The sequence below is a fragment of the Antedon bifida genome, chromosome 3, assembly GCF_963402885.1.
Source record: "Antedon bifida chromosome 3, ecAntBifi1.1, whole genome shotgun sequence".
In the NCBI taxonomy this organism is placed as follows: Eukaryota; Metazoa; Echinodermata; class Crinoidea; order Comatulida; family Antedonidae; genus Antedon; species Antedon bifida.
Genome location: NC_136228.1, coordinates 32,053,118 through 32,075,230, shown reverse-complemented (window position 1 = coordinate 32,075,230; position 22,113 = coordinate 32,053,118). Strand labels below are relative to the sequence as shown.

Here is a 22,113-nt window from a genome sequence, read left to right as displayed (position 1 = left end):
TTGTAGTATTTAATCAAAAATGTGTGTTAAAAACAAATGTTTCTTTCCAGTACACAAATATACTAAATATAATCATGTTAAATTGTCAGACAGGGTATTATTCGAAATTAACGGAATATGCTATTTTGTGATAATTTCAATATATTTAGTCATCTGTTAATCACTTCATTAAAGTAAATATCATGTGTTGAGAAACAGGAGACTTATATTAAACAATGATAAAAGCTAAACTGGCTCTAGAGGCCCAATATAGATTACATAACTGTGTAAACAGATCAATGCCAGGGCCATGGCAAAAACATAAAAAAAGCGGTAAGCCAAAATAAATGCGCAATCTATCAACAAATTTTAAAAGCAAAAACATTATATTTATATGGGGTTATTCAGATTAGACTTCAACAGTTCATCCGACTAATGCTATAAAAGATGCTGAATGTTATACGTTAAATCCTATATAGCTGTAAACTGGGATTTGTAATGAGCGTTTAAAAAAAACAGTTGTTCAAATTTCATAAATAATGAAATAATAGAAATATGCAAAGCAAAAAATATGATAAATAGATAAAATTATTAATAGACCTATACTAACTATACTATTGCATAAAAAAAATAATTTCAAAATTCACAGAAGGCAATAGGATAAATAAAAATAAAATATTTCTATAATGCATTATATCATCAACAAGCTATAATAAATAAATAAAATATAAATTGATTTTTTACTTTTACAAAATAATTTACCTTTTCATGTGCAGACTAGAATTATAGATGGGAAAAAAAATAAATATTCTAATTATTATTTGCTTAATTTTAACCTTTATTTCTGGAAATAATATAGTATAAAGAATAGAAATTGATAAATTTTAAGTTTGGTTTCATTATAGCCAACCTATCAAACCAAGGTTCACAACCCCTCCCTCTCCACCCCCTTGTATACGGCATATAGGGTGTTGGTAATCGGTTACTTGTCAACTACAGTAGTTGATTTGAAATCATAATTTCAAGAACGTACAGTAAGCCTAGCAGTACTTCACCCAACTTTCCAAGTTGAAAAATGTAGGGCACATTTGATGGCATTCCTGGGAGACGCATTAATGAAGTCTGATAATAAAAGTGCCTGCCAGCCAATAGGAAAAAATGAGCTACCATTTTTTTAAATTGCTCAATTTAAAAAACCATAATCATGAAATGCTAGTGGAATATTCAAATTAACAAAAAGCAGAGAAGCTCACAAATAAATACAAAATCTTTTAAAAAAATGGCTAAAAAATAAAGGATTGCAAAATCAGTTTAATATACTAAAGTTAAAAAAGTAAATATTTATAATAGACTATGAATGATAATATTTTATTTATAATGTAATTTTAGTTACTATATATTTTAATGTTATTATACAATAGATAATATATGGTAAAGTAAGCCATATTTGTCACTGTTGATATCACAAACATTAACATACGGCACAACATTGTTTAACATGTAATTTAAATGTAATAATATAATAATTGAGATGTATAATAAAATGTATGAAAATTATTAAATATTTTAGCAGCATCATCAACACAAGCTCTCCACATAACTAGGAAGGATAAAAGGTCAAATGTAAGGTCATAGTTCAATCAGTATGCAAGCGCAGCCCCTCAGTGGACCAATTACAAAGTTGTATATGATTCTTGATTATTCTGTGGAGATACATTAATTTAGTGGCTTGAACAGAGATTGTTCCCTTTTCTTGTGAAAACCGGACCACTTTATTTCTCGTGGCTACATCACTGAGGAGTACAAAATAGTACCAAATTTGTCCAAGTGTATCCGACTTGCTCATACAGATAGATACAGTTATGGACAGGTACTCTGAAACATTTCTAAATGCGTGCTCTAAATAAAAGTAAATGTTGCTGAAAGCTGCAATTAAGTTAAAGCTCTGTCTACACGATCAAACTAGTTTGACAAAAAAAGTGTGATATGCCCAAATATGGTATTGGTATTCCCCAATATGGAAGTGATATGACATCATATGTTCATATATGAGCACATCACATTCTTTTTTGTCACATAAAGTTTGATAGTGTAGACAGAGCTTTAGAGTCTACACTATAAAACTAGTTTGACAAAAAAAGTGTGATGTGCCCAAATATAGCAGTGGTATTCCCCAATATGGAAGTGATATGACATCATCATGTCCATATACTGTATGAGTACATCACATTTTCTTGTCACATAAAGTTTGATAGTGTAGACAGAGCTTTAGAGCTAATCCAAAACCTTTGATCAAATGTTGTGTATTGAACTATAACCTTAGCAACCGATCAAGATGAACAATAATAATAATTTCATTGTAAATGTATGAAAACAGGATGGAAGGCATGCTATGGTATACAAGAAGGTGGTATGGACATCAATACAGTACATTCACTCATTCCGTTTTCATTCCACACAGTGCAATTGCAATCAACAGACACAGTGCATTATGGGTATGAGAGAAGAAAAATTGACAAAGAAAAAAAAAAGTTTAAATTTGATCGAAAATGACCACAAACCTGAAAATAATCCTATATTGATGAAGGACGGAGGCAAGAAAAGTGAAAAGAATTTTACGAATCATTACATTACATAATAAAATGGTACAAATATACTACGGAGGTCAACGAACTATAAAGTGTCAACAAGTGCAAGGAAGAGTAACAATAAAATATTCAAAAATTAAGAATGATTTAAGTTCATAATTAAGTGTTTTGCTGAAAACAATGAGAAAAGAAATATAAATATTTTCATAGAACCATGAGACATGAATGTAAAGGTCGAAGTTCAAATGATCAAAGTAACATATACTGTAATATACAGTACTCGTATATTTAGTAACTGGCAGATTTTATTTGAACCCATCTAAAATAACAATATGAAAAGTAATAGTACCAGCAACTACAATATTTACACATTCAAATATTTAAATTAAACTGATCAGTTTTCTATCAAAGTTTATTATGTGTCCATCTAATCATGTAAAATGAATACCCTACGGTGACCCACCTTTAAATTTCTGTATGGACGTACCAATACAACATGGTATATTATATTAAATTCCAACATTATAAAATCATATCAATATTTATGGAATTCAATGAATTTCTTCAACATACACACCTTTGCAAGGAAATAATTACAATGAAATGTAAATATTGAGTTTTAGCTAATATTTACCTACTGCAGTCATTAACTAAACTATTTGTTTTACTCTAGCCATACACTAACTAGCAGGTCCATGAAATTACCTGTACAGGTAGATACTATGTACTGTACTGTTATAGTTTTAGAATATTGTTTGATAAAACGTAATACACAGTAGTTGGCAATCATTCTGAATGGAGTAAACTTGGCTGAACCTGGCATGATAAATGTACTTACGAAACTATAATGCTTACAAAAAAAACTTATTAAAGACTCAAACCTTGAGTTTCATAAAAAAGGCTTTTTAGATTTATTGTAAATGAGGTGATTATAAAAGCCTTTCTCTTAATTAGTGTTTGTTTGGTATCAAAAACGGAGAAAATTACGTCAATATGGAATTATGATATTTTTCTAGTCTTACCATATGTCATTGGTCCTGATGTGTTATCAATTTGAACTAATTACCCAATCCCAGCATAGATAAGTGTAGTTTAATGATCTATTATTTTCCTTATTTGCAGTTCTTGAAAAACGTGTGACGAAAAGAAAGCAAAACACTTGAGAAAAATCAACATAGCTATCTATCAACAAACACAACGCAGTGATCTAGGTGTGTGGTCAAACGCTATGATGTAACAAACACCGGTCAGGTTTATTCAACTTGATGGAGGGCATGAAATAAATTTTGACGGGGTAGGAAATATTTAGGCTAGGTGGTTTATCTTTCCAGAGAAGTATAGAGATGGGTGTGTGAAGAAAACAGAAACAGTATTTTTTTGGTAGGTGTCTTGTGGGAATATACTGTAGTCTGGTCTAGAAAGCTTTTAGAAGACTTGGAAGGTGGGTGTTTCTGCCCACCTCTGGCCAGCACAAAGCTCTGTCGTATCCAAACATTTAATAAGTTATTAAATAATAATTAAGTTAATAAATATCTGAATCTTATCATACCATATGTACACTGTCAAATACTCACCCAACAGCCCCAAAATATTGGTTTAAACAGCGTTACTCGTTTCAATTTCATCATACTTCTATAAATTTTAGACACAATACTCTGATTATAGGGGCTGATGTGTAAACATCATAATGAACACAAAGACACTTTCTTGACTTGAGTAATAAATGTGAATCTACATTTAGGGCATATTATGTCAAGATCAATTTTGATTGGGTATAAATAAAGATCTATTAATTTGTAATATCCTTAAAAATCCCAAGAGAAAAAAAGTGACATATTAAGCTGTTGATATTAATGATGAATAAGTACTGTAGCAAAGGATATCAAATATTTTAAAGCATTTTAAGATTGTACTTTTACTGACTGGCAAAATGTAAGATAACAAATTATACAGTATAAAAAATAATAAGTACTGTATTAGAATAAGGTTTATCGCAAATAGCTTGATTTTGCAAGGAACGTCATTGCACAATGCATGATGGGAAGGGTTTGAGAGCAATAGAGCCACCGTATAATAAAACCTTTATATACTGGTGGTGGCTATATATTATTGCTCCCAATTCCTTCCCATCATGCATCACTCACGCTATTTGCGATAAATCTTATGTAATACTTTATAACATTTAGCAGTTCATTAAACAAGATTTTATAATCATTAATTATTAAAATATTATTTGAGGTTGAATTTTAATTTTAAATATTTTTGTTAACTACTTTGAGTAAGTACATATATTGACAGTGAAGCTTTAAATATTATTGTAATTACTTTTAGTAAAAATAAAAGTAGTGTATAATATATTTTGATATTGACAGGAAAGCTACATTATATACAAAAATGATAATACTGTACAATTTCTACTAAAAAAGTCCACAATGTAAAAAATATGCAGACTGAATATAACAGCACAGTTTTTTTAATATCATCATTGTGCAATGCAATGCTAAGTAGACGAGTGAACTCGGCTCAGCACTCCTCATTATTAAAATAAGTCATGCAAGACAGAAATAAATTATCATCTTGAATATGCATGTAACGATGAAGACCATCGTCATTTTACAGGAGCGGCTACTGCTGCTCATCAGTGCGTAAAGAAGTAGCAAAAGCAACGACTGATTGAAAGAGGTTGGGATTGGTAATCAGCTACTGTTTAGCAGTCTGGATATATTGTACCATGAATAAATCATGTATACATTCTCTCTACACTAACAGTTGTGGAAAATAACAATTGTTTTATCTCGTCGTTAGATGGATACATTTTTTTATTTTAACCGTGATTTTAAATTTTATTATTGTACTTTGTGTCACAATGTTATACGGCCTCATGGAAGGTTTTTTTCCGTTGCAAATATAAAGATTTTATTATTATTATTAATTAATGATATGAAACGGACACTGTTAAAATAATTAATAACTTTAAAGATACAAATAAAATTTTAAAAGATAACAATCTCGTCATTAGATGGATAATTAAGCAATGAACATAATTAATAATGAATTTAAATAATAAAAATGAAATTTTTTATTTTAGGAGACATTTTCTTAAGCAAATTTTAATTGCAATTCTGGATTGAAAATTAAACAGATGCTTTATGTTATATTTATAAAATGTCTTCTTTTTTATCTTTTGTATCTTCCTCTCTTCGGAGAGAAAAGAAATTGTCAATTTATCAAGGTATAAACTGGGGACGAAATACCCTTCTGGATGATTCTGATGATAAGTATCTCCATTAATTCCATAACTTTCATATTTAATACCAAAATTATGTCAACGAACCTTGTTAAAAACAAATTAAAAGTAATTTAAATAACAGGTAGTGCACGAAAAATACACAGTAATTTAAATAACAGGTAGTGTATGAAAAATACACACAATATTTGTAAAGATTAAAAGTGCATTGTGCGGTAAATGATGCGAAACCTAGCTATAGGGCATTACCCTAGTGCATCAATAAAGGTTTATAACTTTCACAAATAACAAGTATTTATAGAGTTCCCTTGTGATTTTGGTATTTAATCCTGCTATGATTGCATTGGATGCTAATAAAAAAGTGTAACAAACTAATGATTTCAATTTTATTATTATTTTATGTTATTGTTTACATACTTTAAAATCACACCAATGTCTTTTATGTTCTTGTTGGTCCCAATAAATAACATTCTGTACACTGTACAATGTGAAGTTCGTAAATATTGGGCTCTGTCTACACTATCAAACTAGTTTGACGAAAGAAGTTTGATGTGCCCAAATATGGTAGAGATACGCCCAAATATGGTAGTGATATGACATCATCATGTCCATATATGGGCACATCACACTTTTTTGTCACATAAAGTTTGATAGTTTTAGGCTTGGATGTAAACCAACACTTTATGCAGTTGTTCAGGTGGCTAGAAGTAGGCTATCCTACGTTCTCCACCACCAATCCGACCAATCAGTTCTCTACTTTTAGCAAGCGTCTTCGTTTAACTAATCTTGTACTTAAATTTATGTATAAAAGCACTAAGAATTAACTAGAATAATTAATATTCAAAGCCCTTTCAACCACTTTTATTTAATTTCTAGCACTTTCCTCTTTGATAAACTGTACTATGATACTGATACTATATTTATTGCTGAATGTTGATTGTCTTATTAAGACTCAATATTGACGGATATCATCCTATAGATCTCACTATTAGTAATTATATTTTCCTATCCTATTATAGTGAATTAAAACAACTTCCTGTCACCTTTGTTATACCAAGGAATTGATAAATTATGTCGTCCGTTTAAATTATGATAAACGTTTAACAATAAAATAAAAAATAGCACAACAATTTTTAATCATAATACTGTATTTAAATAATGTGAAAATGTCTGTATATGATATACTTGGGAAATATAGTAGGCCAATTATATTTTGAAAATATTTGTAATCCAAAATTGAACAGAGACATGGTTCATGGAATATACCATTGTTTGATAGGGATGAATGTTTATGTATTTGAGTTATAGGGCTCTTCTTTGAGAAACATTGGCCAATGTCGTTTTTTTTTCTTTTTCGAAAAAAAGAATTATTTTAACTATTATTGTGGATGTTCCATTATTGCTTCAAAATATGTCCAATAATTTATTCAAACGGTGAACATTCATAGGATGCTAATGAATTGGTTGAATGACGCCCACACAAACATAAGGATTAACATTTGAATGCCTACTTCAATTCATTGTTATCTAAAGACTGGCTATGTAGGCTAGACAATTAACAAAGGTGCTCTTGGTGTGTAGTTTTAAACCTACACAATATGGCGTGCAAGTGTTTTAACACTTTTACTGTACAACATATGCATGTATAGCAGTGCAGTAATACACCGTCTTAGTCAGATACAGTATAGTCTTTATCAGTTGATCATGTGAATATTGGATGGATTTGAATATACAGTACTGTATGTAGTGTAATGGCAACTACATGAGACAACACATTAATAATGATTATTTTACTCTTCCCAGGTGTTGCACATTAGACTACATTATCTAATGTGTAATGCATTTCATATGTAGTTTTTATTTACTTTACATATAAGCCTACTGTATGCTTTATAAAAAAAGTCATCGTAGTTATTACCCTACCACCATAGAGTCATCATTCTGGGAGTTAAGCCCACCCATACTGTGGTTTTTTGGATGGGCTTACAACCAATGACTTAACCTACAATAACACTTACATGAACCATTTACTTCCTCTTCCCGCACTTTGAAATGTATAAATAATTTGAATCAATTTTATTAATATTAAATTACAAAAAAAAATTATTCCATTAATAGAAGTACAGTACATGCACGCTTTATGGAGGTTTTGGAGGTGAGGTGTCGCACAATGAATTTTCCACAATAATCTCAAAGGAAAGGACTGGGGTTTATAACTTTCTTTTCGTTCCTCCTAGCAGGAGATAGGAAAGGAATGCATGATATGTACCAGTCATTTATGATCACATGAAAGACAGTATTTTTTAAATGTTTACCTTAAGTTGGCTTTCTACTATCGCTTCCAATTCCTCGCGAAAAGCTTGACTGTTTAGGATCAACGAAACGCGCCTGTTACGTTCCATGTCTTTCATATCAGCTTTGATGTTCGCTGGTCTCTGGCTCTCTTTTTCCAGCACCTCCATTTCAGTAAGTTCCTCCTGTGGGGGCGGTGTTGCCTGCTTGGCATCCCCATTCACCATCGGCTCCTGCGTATCATTTGGTACTACGTCAGCCATTTTAATTCAGTAACCTAGAGAAATATGGGATAACAAACAGTTTTATTAAGAATTCAAGAACACATTATATTTTAACATTGAATGGATTGATATTTAAATATAAAACCTACCTGTACCAACGATTGGTTGATGTTTTTGAGTAAATGCTGTAGTTACTAACAGTACTACTACGTTTTGGATGTTCTAATTTAAGAAACTTAACTACAAAAGAGACCCACTATTGAAAGCCTGGCTAACTTCAGATCACACCCCAGCAACTCTTCCTATTGTCCTGAAGACAATGATGCCTTTGTTCAGGATTTTCCTACCAAACTTTTGAATCAATAATCATTGTCCATTAAATGCACCGAGTAACTGTACAGTACCTCTTTTTCTTCAAAACATATACATATCTAAATCACATTGCTGAACAACTATACAATAGTATCAACCATTCTATATTTTTCTTATTTCATTAATCATTGTGAAAAAGGGAAACAAGAGGAACGAGAAAAATACTTCAGCGCAGTGATGCAGTTTACCATAGAGATTATCTCTATGAGTTTACAAAATACAATTGCTTACTTGTAGTATTGTATTTATTATACATCATCATAATTATCTGTAAACGTACTAGGTATACTTAAAGTTTGTACCAAAATGAACTTTGTATCATAGACAACTTAACAAAGCTGAATCTAATCAGAGCAAATTTTACTATCAAACCTAGTCAAGATATATAACAAAATCAATAAAGATGAACAATTATACCTTTTATATTCCAATAATCTGTCTTCAGCAATTCTAAGGCAAAATGTAGTAATCTACTTTATAAAATTTAAACAAGTGCAACAGTGAAAAAATCTAGCAACTAACAGTACATTTAACTATTGTTTGTTGCCGGTTATAACCTGTATGGTCCAAGTACATGTGCAGACAAATGGTAATACACATAACAATAGAAGTGTAAACAGAACGCTAAAACCCGTCAACAGTGTCTATTGACATAATTTCCTGTTGGTGGTAAAGAATGAAACGAAAGCCCGCCATTGATGACTCATCACCATCTCTTGTCTAGGGAGTAATACACGACAAGACAAAATGAAAATTCTAGGGAGTCTTTATAACAATTCAAATGTCTACCGAGAATACTATTGTTGTACACATATACAAATTACAAGACAAAATATAGAAATTTTCATATGAATATTACTAAAGCTCTGTCTACACTATCAAACTTTATGTGACAACAAAATGTGATATATGCCCATATGGACATGATGATGTCATATCACTATCATATTTGAGCATATTACTACCATATTTGGGCACATCACACTTTTTTTGTCAAACTAGTTTGATAGTGTAGACAGACCTTTAGAGAATTTGTGCAACAGTGGTTTTACACCTGTTGCTGAACTGCTAATTATTAATAATTTCAGAAAATTTCAAAGGGTTTATAAACCATAAATTTTAGTCTATAAACTTGTGCTTAAATTAAATACATGAAAATAAATTTGTTTGAATTACAGTACCATGTTGAAGGCAAGTCTAGTGCAAAATATTTTTGCATATAAAATGCATTCTGGGAATTTTGAACCAGTTAAATTCCAGCTTTGAGCGTCAACTTTGTTGAGAATGCAGAGTAAGACTATTAACATTAATGTAGTGACATGTGCTGCATAAGCACAAGCTGTTGACTGACATGTCTGTCAATCATCATATCTATATGCTACTGACCTTAAATTATAGAATACTAAATCCACAATACATTGACATTGCTGGCAATTTGTCAAGTTATCAACAATCAATAAAATATATATAAAGGCTTACAACTTATAGTTAAAATATAATACAATATGGCACTTTTCATTATTAAATTAAATTAACTTTAACACCACGATATAGCCGAGGTGTCAATCAATCATGGTGGTTTAAAATGCATTTCATTGTTATATTTATGATTTTGAAGCTAATTTCAACAACTGCACCACGTTTAACTACAAGGTACGTAATGCTACTGCTTTGGCTAAACTACACTAATCAATTAACATCTACAGACTCCATGATTTGGAATTCTCTGCTGGTTTTTAAGATCATGCTTAAAAGATTCATGTTTTTCTGGGGGTTTCCCCCAGTCTAGCCTCTCCCTCACCCCTAAAAATGTGCCTACAGGTATGTTATTCTGTTTATTCATCTGTTGTTTTGAAATTTAGGTATTGATTATTTATCTAATGATATCTCTATTAAATCTGTACGTTTAAGGCCCTGGTCAGACCCATGGCGTCGTTTTAGCATACAACGCTAAAAAAATGTGTTTGGGATTAGCGTACGACTCTTGTAGTGTTTAGTACTGTATCACAGTATATCACTATCTGTTTTTTGTTCTATATATCAATTATTATCATATTTTGTGGTCAGTTTTGAGATTATATAGTCTATTTGTGGTTTATAAGAATTACAGTATGAATCATACTCTTATAGTATTGATGTGGTAATTCCCCATTAATACCGCACACACACCATTTTATAATATTATGGATGTATGCATTGACTGAATAAATGGATTCAAATACAAATCAATATATGAATAACTAATCAGGCTCATTTATTATTCAAAATTTCACAACAGATTAATTAATTATTCACTGGCTAAATGCAATTCAATTAAGCATCTTATGAAAACACAGATTATTAATAATGATACAATCATACAGTAACAGTGAAAAAAATACTGTAGTTTAGCATTCCCTATACTACAGACAGTAGTACTGTAGTATGCATATTTAGCCAACTAAATTCAGACTTGAACGTATTCCAAGTATTATAATAATGGATTTATAAAACACCATTATAATGCTACAGGTGATACAGGTATGAGAGAATGGCTTACAGTATTTTACAGTTTACTGTACTCTTACTTTAAACAGTACTTGTACTGCAGTCTCCCTGCTTGTACTGCATGGATCAATATTAATATCACATGGATACCCATAATTCGTTTCGTAATTCGTTCATTTCGTAATATTTATTCAACCAAAAAATAGTACATATTTTATTTAACATACATTTTAACATAATATTTTCCCCTTATTTTGGTTAGGATCTGGTTTGGAAGTAAAAAAATTGTCTCAATCAGACTTTATAAAACCCCTATTATAAAATGGAAACATCCTTTACCCTTACTGTACAAACTATAAAGGCTACTGTACCTGTACAGCATGTTACAGGGGTACAGAGCAGTAACAGTACAAATACCCTATAATGATTTTATAAAATCCCCCTATTATAAAATGGAACCATCCTTTACCCTTACTGTACAAACTACAAAGGCTATACCTGTATGTTACAGGTGTACAGTATACTGTAACCCCATGTATTCAAAGGCAAACCATGAATGGGTATTGTGGCCTTCCACGAGAAATCAATACAATTCGTACATTAGGCAAACAAACTGCACAGATATTTTATCGTCTGCTACTCAGGCTGAAGCAATAAATCAATTGTATTACGATGTACTGTACATTGTCATACTGTAGCTACTGGTACACAGGCCTATTACTACAATACAATAAAGCTCATGAAAAATTACTATTCTGATCTACAACAGGATACATGATTTGAGTCATTCTTGCATTACAATGTATAGTGAGATTAAATGTATTTAAATATCCTTGTATTTTATTTATTTCTTTTGTGCTGGTATTATAAATTGCTGACTGTATATCTCTCAAATGTCATAACATCATTAAAAATTATTGCAAAATGTTGTTTTGAAAAAAAAATACATTTTTTAAATTAAAATATATTTAAAATTGAAAAACAAGGTATTCTTAGCGAGGCATTTAAGATTGCATACCAGTATTTAAGTACTGTAGGAATTTGAACAGTGATTTTCTTGTTTGTAGTCCTATTGTTTAATAGGGAGCTTTCGATCTATGACGACCTATGACCTGTGTAGTGATGAGTCGTCAAAGTAACCATCTCAAGGAATAGAGTGACAATGTGCGTTCCAACTTCCTCACAATGAATTATCAATGACTTAAAGCTCCCTAATACGGAATTATCAAATAGTCACTTATATGGGAGTATGTTTCCATACGTGTTTGATGCAAAAATGACCGGGGTAATAATGTTCAGCGCTTAGAGGTTTCACAACATTAGGCACTATATAAATCCAGGATATTATTATTATTATAAATACCAAGTGAAAAAAGTAAAAAGCAGAACTGGTGTAATGACGACAAAGGTGAGCTTAACTCCAGCTAAGCTGAACACCATTGATGACAAAGTCCTCAGGTGAAAATAAGAACTAAGTATTGCATTACCTAACATCAGGGCATCACGTATGCAAAACCCAGGAGAGCAACAAATCGCTCTCCTCAAATCACCGAGGAGAGCAATTCGCTCTCCTTGCAAAAATTTTAAATCGCTCTCCTCAAATATTTATGTTGAAGTTGAAGGATGGTCGCCCTTATTAAAAATGGCTGGCCCTTATTAATTTTTTGTACACATTTTTTTGCCCGACAGGGGATACCCCCCCCCCCCCCCCCCCCGCCGGGCACAACAAAATTCCCCACACCCACCTTTACACACAATATTTTCCGTGGGGATCGTATTATTCTACAGTACAAAAAACTCAAGCCAATTTTTTTTTTATGGCCTGCCTGGGTAGATTGGGTTTCAGGAGCCTGGAGAATCCTGTCCTGGCCAACTATATGCCTTTAGCCTAGCTTTTCTAGCCTAGCTTGTTGGCCTAGAAATCAGACAGAAAACCTGAAAAGTATTTACCTGCAATTCATAAATTATACAATTCTAACATGCAACAGCCATTAAAATATTGATAATAAGTTACAAAGTGTCATTTTAAAATAATTAAGAAAGATATTTGATCGTGTTTACATGTGTCACACATGGGCGCACGCACAATAGGGGAGGGCTGAGAGAGCTTCTAGAAGATGCTGACGTCACACATCAGCACGTGTTTTGAGGAGGATTTGAGTGACCAAAATTGGTTAGAACTTTCGAAGAAATAATCCATCTTCAAAATGACATAATTAAAGCAACCAGCAGCTAAGCTTTTTTAAATAATAAACATTATATTTAGGCCTCCTATATTAATGTTTCCTTTTAAAATTAAATATATTTTATTAACTCGTTCCATAAAAACATAAAGGGAAAAATTATTGGTTGGGACATGATCTTCCTGTAAAGGAGGTGTTTCTATGACACCGTACTGGTTGCACTATGAGGCGATGAAGTAAACTCGCCCTTGAATGCGCGCAGGCAGGGGAATCCCCTTTGTTGGTACCTCGCACTGTGAAATGGAGCGCGATGAATTGCTCTCCTTTTCGAAGGTTGTTGATTGCGATCGCGCTCGCGATCCTTAAAAACGAGGGACTGCCATTAGGCTTGTAGCTTTATAACTTAGCTTATATATTATTAGCCTAGGCCTAGATTGGTTTTAACTTTTAAAAATCCACGTGTTTTTAGGCCTCTTGACAGAAAAATCAACACTGTCAAAAGCTAGGCTCTATTTTGAAAATTAAGGAGCGCGATAAATTGCTCTCCTCGAAGCCTGTTGAGGAGCGCGGAGGAGCGCGGTCGCGCAGGCGCTCCTTATAAATGATGCCCTGTAACATGATACCTGGCAACATTGTATTGGAGTCTAGACTATTTAGTACTGTGGAATTATACGTTACAACACACTGTATATATAGCAGCTGCCAAAATAACATACAGTTAGTACAGGGATATAGGAGTATGATGGCAGTTCTCTGAAACGATCCAAATGTTTTTGATATGATATGGGAATTACTGTAGATAGATTAGGTAGAATATATATCACAAGAATGAGTAATCCGTAATATTGTCCATGTGGTAGGGCGCCGTCATAAGTGAGGATGTATACAACTTTTTGTGAAAGTCATACTAATCTAAGCCTGGACCATGATTTCATGATAAAAAATGTCAACTACATGCCAAAATCGCGGATTACTCATTCTTGTGATATATATTCTTTGGTATTAGCAACCCATGAAGCAACTATAGACACATTTAATTGTAGGATTCAGAGTTATTAAGACACAACAAAGTATCATTATTTTCATTTGGACCATCATCTTACATAACTTTTAAGTTATCTCACAAACGTAACATCTTCATAAGAAATTGCCATGATAAAAAATTGTCAGTTTTTTTATTTTAATAAATAATATAATTTAGTTGTAGACAGTAAGATTCCTAATATAAATCGGTTAGAAGAGAACATATTATTTTAGCACAGTATGTTGACACACTGAAGGTCAACCATGATTGTTGCTATAGCAACTCAAATATGAGACTACGCTCACCCATACCAAAAATCAGCGTGACATTATTGCCCCAAGACTGATCTTACAAAGAAAATAATAGGTCAAAGGTCATTAAAAAACAAAACATCAGATAATAATAAAGCTGCACTTGTCACCTTCGACAAGGTGCCCAGCAGCGAGTGAACTATGACCTCAATCAAAAGTGTGTATGGCTCGATTTACTATTAGGTATACATACAGCTGTAAAGTCTAAAGCCTTGTTCGCACTGGACTTGAAAAATGGTAAATTTAACCACGGCAGCTTTACCCAATGTCATCAAAGATTTGACCATCGTTTGCATTTGGATATATTTTCATGCAATATTTTTACCGTAATTTTACCAAAATTTAACCATGTTAAAAACGATTGACTTGCATGTGTTAACATGAGTCGCAAGTTTGGATTGGACTTTAGCCACATGGTTAGTTTTTACCAAGACCATGATAAGTTTTAAGGGAATATAGCGGTCTTTAGTTGGAAAAAAAATATATACTCTATTAATCAATGCCTGTCGTCATAGTAGAATGGTGATCTTACTTTCATATTTAAAAGAAATTTAGTTGATTTTTGAAGGTATATAGTAGTATGCCAGGGCTGTACCTTCACTAATTTCAAATAAACTTTTGTCAGTAAATTTTTGGCTAATTTTTAATTTTATCGTAGTTATTCAACAATAAAAAGTTACAGTAGCTCACCTGTGCTCTACTGACCTAAATATGTCAATCACCAAATTAAGAATTTCACACATCACAAGTTGCCTAGTCCGAATTATATCAACAGTTACATGACAAATTAACAACTGATAAATTTGTTTTTAATTTACAATTTATTATGAATCTGGAAACTCTTATTTTATCTCTTTGGCATATGTATTTCCATGAATTACAATATTTTACAGAATGGATTGTTAATTATTAATTTGACTAATCATGAAAGAATGCATTTCTCCTCAAATACTGTATTAATGAAAAACAAATGCATGTTTCATTAAAAAAAACTGTCTAATTTAAATGAGAGAATCTGGACCTCTAGTCTTACAAGAATGGCATGGACCAGGTACTCAACACTCCTCTCTCAGTCAGTCTTTACTCTTTATTTTAGTACAGTCACTAAAACAGACCAGACTAAATTCACATTTTTTAATGAATTCTTCATATTAATAACTTACCCTATGGCATACTGTATACCTCTATATGATAAATAAACATTTTTGTGTAGTGCCTAAAACTAAACTTGTTCTCAATAATGAATATTTTTTTAATAGAAAAATAGAATGTATTCTTTTAACTGCACATTGTAGGCTAACACAACCATTTGGTTTTGCAAGATTATCATCTGCGCTGAGCAATCATCTTTTGAAAATCCGTTCATAATATCAGGAGATCAACACCTTAAAAAAGATGAAAGGATGACACTAATAAAAACGTTGTCTCTGATAAAAACACACTCACCCTTTTTATTAGAAGTGTTAGTTTAAAATGTCCGTCTTGGCTCCTAAATTTAATAAAATTTGAATTCAAAATTATATCCACTTGGCTGCAACATACAAGGCGCGGCGGTTCGCTTTTCCAATGCACACCGGTGTGTAAATAGCAACTTTGAGTTGACTGATTACTGTTACGGTTGGTTGGTTTTACAATTTCCCTCCCTCTGCTGCTTATATAATTTTCATTTCAATACCATATATACTTCATAAAATCAAACTTTATTCGCCTTTTTTATATATTCTATAATGTATTTTAAATAAACAACCGTCAGAATAAACTGTAACAATGTAACTAATCTAAAAATACCATATGATACATACACATGACCAGAGTGATATTGAATGAATGGCCTGGCATTTAATCGATACAGTGAGTGGGGTTTTAAAAGATGGCGCTCGGCTAAAAATATTTAATGTCGAGCTACTAAACTACTTTTTAGTATCAAATTATATATAGGCCTAGGCCTAGTGATTACTTTTTTTTTAATATTGAAAGGATCTAGAGTATTTTTCCCTCATTTTTGTTGAGTCCGAGTTAAACAAATAAAAGGAATATTGGTGCATCGTATCGTCTTAATAAATCTGAACTGCATTCCCGAACGAATGTATAGTTTTTTAAAAACCCTGGGAAAGTTTAGTCATGCATCGCTGCATCCAATATGTAAACACGACTTTTGATAGCGATATGACTGATGAGCAAAGAGCATCCTATTATTGTCTAGCGGCCTATATGTCCTAGGCCTCTTAAATTATAAGGTAAAATCAGGTAAAATCATTATCGTGATATTACACCTCATACATTGCACTTGATACACAGTATTCTGATTGTATCAAAGACTCAGCAGCTCAACCAGTGAGTGAGTGTATTATTTAGTAAGCATATTGATTTTCATACGCTTCAGACACACATAGGCCTATAATATTCCTTTGACCGCCGCCTTGATGATCTCTGCCCTGCTACTGTGCAGCAAGATGCAGTCAGTACAAATATAGGTAGGCCTAACTAAACCTAGACCTATATAATTATATATAGAGTATCTAAATGCCTTTTTATCATATTCAATATTTCATAAGATAAAGATTTAATAAATATTTTTGTTTTGTTTTTAGATAAAGAAAAATGAAGTACCAAAGTACCAGAGGAGGTGTGACTAATTTGACGTTTGAGGAAGCAATATTCAGCCCTGGATATGTTGCAGATGGAGGTATTCTCATGCCTCAAGTTATTCCTTGTTTATCTCAACAAGATTTACAAGAGATGTCCAGCTTATCATACGTTGGCCTTTTGAAGCGAATCATACCAATGTTTATCAGTAAAGATGAGATTCCGGAAACTGATCTTCAAGGTATGAGGTGGTTGGTTTCAAGCTCAACATCTTAAGAACAACATAAAACCAATGCATCAGTCAGAGATGTTTCCGCTTTTAATCAAACCTAAAGTCATCATATTCTTCTCTGAGCATTTAAAGAAGATATACATTTTTTTGTTTATTTGATATTTCATGGTATCAAAAACAAAACAAAAACAGGACCGAAGCAGCAGTAACACAGACACAAAAAGATTCTGCAATGAACAGTTCAAGTACTATACCATATACTGTACATTGTTCTTAGTAATGTTCCCCTGAACAATTTAACAAAAAGAGAAAAAAAGAAGATATAAATTTATGAGTTAAATCATTTTGCAAATAATTTAATCAATATAAGTGCAATGTATTACAGTTTCTTTATTGTTGGTATTTTTTCATTTTTTTTAGATTTGTTCAGTAAAGCACTTGAAAAACTGAGTTTAGAGGATGTAGTGAAGCTTGCAGAGTTGAAAAATGGTCTGAATGTGCTGGAGCTGTTTCATGGCAAAACGCTTGCCTTCAAAGATATTGCAATTTCATTTGTTGGCCAGTTTATGGATTATTTTCTTTCAAAGAAGAAAAAACATGTGACTCTTGTTGTTGGTGAGTTTTAACAACAAAGATATCAAGAATTTTCCAGCTTGTTAAATGTTAAAGTTATTTTATTATTATGTAGCTTGATATTTACTTCAAAAGCAAAGTAACAACTTTGTTTCAGAACAACAGGCTGTACATGGGTTGCATTCAAACAGTAGAAAATTATTGCAATTTCACAAGATATTTTCTTTGCCAATCGACAATCAATTACAAATTTGCAGGTACATCCGGAGACACTGGCAGTGCTGCCATTCATGGCGTTTGTGACAGCAACTGGATTGATATTGTTGTACTTCTACCTCATGGTTATTGCACGGAGATTCAAGAGCTTCAAATGACAACAGTAATCAAAGAAAATGTTCATGTCTTCTCTGGTAATTATAAAAAAATGCATTTAAGATCTCTTAAAATTCAAAGTGTAAAGCTCTGTCTACACTATCAAAATTTATGTGACAACAAAATGTGATGTGCCCATATATGGACATACCTTATTTAAGCATATCACTACCATATTTGGACACACTTTTTTGTCAAACTAGGTTGATAGTGTAGACAGAGCTTAAGATTCTTTTGTCTCTGTTAAATAATTGGAGGAAAAGTGGAACAAATATGATAGTAATATTCAATTGTATTTTCTTCAGTTGATGGCAGTTCCGACGACCTGGATGTCGCCATCAAGAAGGTTTGTCTGGATATTAAGTTCCGAGATGAGCACAAGCTTGGTACCATGAACTCAATAAACTGGGGTCGTGTCATGGTTCAAGTAGTACACTACTTCTATGCATACTTCTCACAAGCCACAAAGGTAGGTGACCCTGTTGAGGTCATCATTCCTACTGGAGCACTCGGCAATTGTACAGGTAACTATAAAGTTTAAAAAAAACCTTCTCGAGTTAAAGGATCTGAGTCTGCATGACCATTCATGTCTGTTGTACAGCTACATCTCTGGAAGATACAGTTAAAATGTACAAGTGTACTGTTAATCTACCGTTAATATGTTAATTACATGTCAGAAGCAACAACCACTGATTAGAAACTTACAATCAATGTGATCAATAACATTTTTTATTTTCTCAGCTGGTTGTTTAGCTGTCAAAATGGGTCTTCCTCTACGTCTAGTATGTGCTGTTAATAAAAATGACATTGTTCATCGAGCATTTTCAACTGGAGATTATTCCATTTCTAGTCTGAAAGAGACAATATCACCTGCAATGAATATTCAGGTATGGTGATTATTTGAAATTAAAAACAATAGATGTTATATAATTACAATTTCAACAATTCTAAGTGCAAGTTAGATGCCATTTTACCTATTCTGTTTTTTAAATACCTAATCTATAAAATAAGAATTTAGTCTTCGAACGCTACTATCTTTTCCTAGAGTTAATAAAACTGCAAGAAAATTGCTGATCATTTTTGTGTCTGCACAGCAATTTTGATATATTATACATTTTATACCGATAGATCGCCTACAATATTGAGCGTATTTTATGGCTGTTTTCCGACGGTGACTGTAGCCTCGTATCAAAGATACTTATGCAGTTTGAATCTAGTACACCTAATACAACAGCGATTCCACATGGTCTTCTTTGTAAGGTAAAATCTTTTCTCAAAGTTAATATAAAGTCAATATTAGTAACTCAGCTGAAATTACGATGGGGCTGATTAAGTAAGTGAAATGATAAGTAAGCAAATAGATGATGGTGGTATATTGGGGTTACCGGAATAGTCCATTATTGTAGAGGGTTCATCCCATGGCTCTCCCTTGGTAGACCACAAACTATTGTTGGTTTTTCCAGGTAAGCAGCGCTCATTCTTGTTACCTGCGACCGTCTTGATACACCCTAAACATTATCTCATCATCATTACATGTTATTCTTAAGCTCCATTCTTAAAAATAAAATTCCTTTCAAGATTCAAGAAGTTGTAAGTTCCGGTGTTGTTGACGATGACACAACTTTGAAAACAATGACTAAATGTTGGCAGGAAAACAACTACCTATTGTGTCCACACACAGCAGTTGCAGTGGCCTATTATTATCGTAACAGCAAAAGGTAGGTCGTTTTAAAAAGCAAATAATTAACCTAATGATTCTCTTAAGCCACTATCAAACTTTATGTGACAAAAAAATGTGATGTGCCCATGCATGGACATGATGATGTCATATCACTACCATATTAATTTGGGCATATCACTACCATGTTTGGGCACTCGCACTTTTTTTGTCAAACTAGTTTGATAGTGTAGACAGAGCTTTAAAGAATTTTAAAACTTGATCAACAATAACAATTCTACTTACTTGATATGGTTTTGGCTTTTTTTTTCCAGTGAAAAAGAGAGACCGAAATCTGTTTGTATAGCCAGTGCCTCACCTGCAAAGTTTCCTGAAACTATTCTAAAAGCTGGTCTTACACCCTCTGTTGCTAAAGAAATATCTGGTTTAAAAACAATGCCAACCAAGTATACAAAGATGACAAAAACCGATGATTGGGAGTGTATGTTAAGAGACAGAATTATAAGCATTACCGAGAAAAGGGGCTAGACTTTCTACATCATAACAATTAATTTTTTTAACTGATAAAATGTATGATTACATTTTGTAAAAACATTATTATAAATCTACTTCAGTAATTTGAGCTAAATTTATCAGCAATATTGTAGATTGTATATTAAATCAAGGTAATCATTTATGTAATATTTAAACAGTGCAGTATGTATGGTTTTATAATATTTTAACAAGCAATACTTATATTTGATTCAACAATTCTTTTGGATTGGAGTTGTAATTTTTCATTATAAAAAATCCTGACATGACAGGACTTGAACCCAGGACCCTTGGATTGGTAGCCAAGCATCATAACCACCAAGCCACAGCTCCACACCAAATTGTACATTTCATTACATTAATTCTGTTAAAAATGAATGGTTCCAAACAAAGAAAGAAATTACGAAAAACTTAATAGATAGTTTTTATTTATTATCTGGTTTATCTGACTTAGCCCAGTTTCTAATTTACAATAATATCCCAAACAAAAAAAAAACAAAAACATTTCACACCACCAGGATGCGATCGACACCGATGCTTACTAAGGCATTCAGATAACATGTACAGTATATGTACATATATTATATAATACAACAATTGAAATTTGTGTAACTTGTATGTCATTACAATTTTTATAAGCAGGAAGAGTAAAACTTCCCGGATATAAGTAGAAGAAATAATCTACAGAATCTGTATGAAATCCAGCAAAGATTGTGCCATTTTTATTTTAGTAATTTTTGTGCAGTCGAGAACAGCATCGCCACCACAGATTCAAATTTGTGTTTCTACTTATTTTGTTACTCTTAAAGTACTTGCCAGTGGCTGTTTCACTATTCACCTGCAGGCAAATGGAATCACCCTTGATGAGTGAAATACTTTGAAATATAAGTGTTTGTGAATACAACCACAGGTTCATATACATTTCCACAGAAAGCTTAGCTGAGCGGTGTAAGACGAGTTCATAAATTCTATTAATTTGAACACTCCATGTAGGAGTCATTGTAAATGATGCTAGTAGCATACAATAGCATTTTACTGACCAAGTGCAAATGACCAAGCCTGTGGTCAAAGGGTTAGTAGTGTTCTAACGATGTGCTAGTAAATTTGCCTACAGCAGTAGGTAGGCTGTTGTTTGATCTAACAATCCTAAATGTGTTTTTAATGGTAAACAAGAATTTGGACCTCAATAGAAGTTTGTTTTTGGGAGAGTTTCCAGATTTCAATATTGGGAGAGTTGACTGTACCTTGTGGCTGGCTTAAGCTATGTCTACATGATCAAACTAGTTTGACAAAAAAGTGTGATGATACTGAATTTATATAACACCTTAACAATATACCTAATCTCATACTATTCTTTGAAAGTTGAATTTAAACTTACAATATAAAAATGAGTTTCTGAACTAGACAAAAATATATTTTGGATTTTACCTCAGC

At 32.3% G+C, this 22,113-nt stretch overlaps 3 protein-coding genes across 10 annotated transcripts in view; 2 read left to right on the top strand and 1 right to left on the bottom strand.

Annotated features, from left to right (window-relative positions):
• LOC144837562 (alpha-adducin-like) overlaps positions 1-16,461 on the bottom strand; it is a 57,807-nt gene extending 41,346 nt beyond the window's left edge. For 3 of the 6 annotated variants that reach the window (XR_013611526.1, XR_013611525.1, XM_078692734.1), the window contains exons 1-2: positions 16,154-16,456; positions 8,130-8,383 (exon numbers count right to left, since the gene is read on the bottom strand). Coding sequence is in view for 3 of the 6 variants with exons in the window: in XM_078692734.1 (XP_078548860.1) it covers positions 8,130-8,369 (240 nt within the window). In the remaining 3 variants the exon portion in view is untranslated. Of the gene's footprint in view, positions 1-8,129; positions 8,384-16,153 lie in introns of all 6 variants that reach the window. The other 3 variants (XM_078692736.1, XM_078692735.1, XR_013611527.1) reach the window with 2 other exon arrangements.
• The window catches only part of LOC144837571 (zinc finger CCHC domain-containing protein 24-like), a 100,887-nt gene that overhangs the window by 61,576 nt on the left and 17,198 nt on the right, over positions 1-22,113 (top strand). The window lies entirely within an intron of this gene.
• Positions 16,744-20,883, top strand: LOC144837565 (threonine synthase-like 2). Of its 3 annotated transcripts, none has more exons than XM_078692741.1 (9): positions 16,744-16,944; positions 17,299-17,534; positions 17,946-18,140; positions 18,356-18,508; positions 18,776-18,994; positions 19,212-19,357; positions 19,599-19,730; positions 20,049-20,188; positions 20,463-20,883. In XM_078692741.1, the coding sequence occupies exons 2-9, from the start codon at positions 17,309-17,311 to the stop codon at positions 20,674-20,676; spliced, it is 1,425 nt and encodes a 474-aa protein (XP_078548867.1). In that variant the 5' UTR covers positions 16,744-16,944; positions 17,299-17,308; the 3' UTR covers positions 20,677-20,883. The 3 variants fall into 3 exon arrangements, with proteins under 3 accessions (XP_078548867.1, XP_078548869.1, XP_078548868.1); XM_078692743.1 differs by having other exon boundaries at positions 16,854-16,944; positions 17,305-17,534; XM_078692742.1 differs by lacking the exon at positions 16,744-16,944 and adding an exon at positions 17,166-17,181.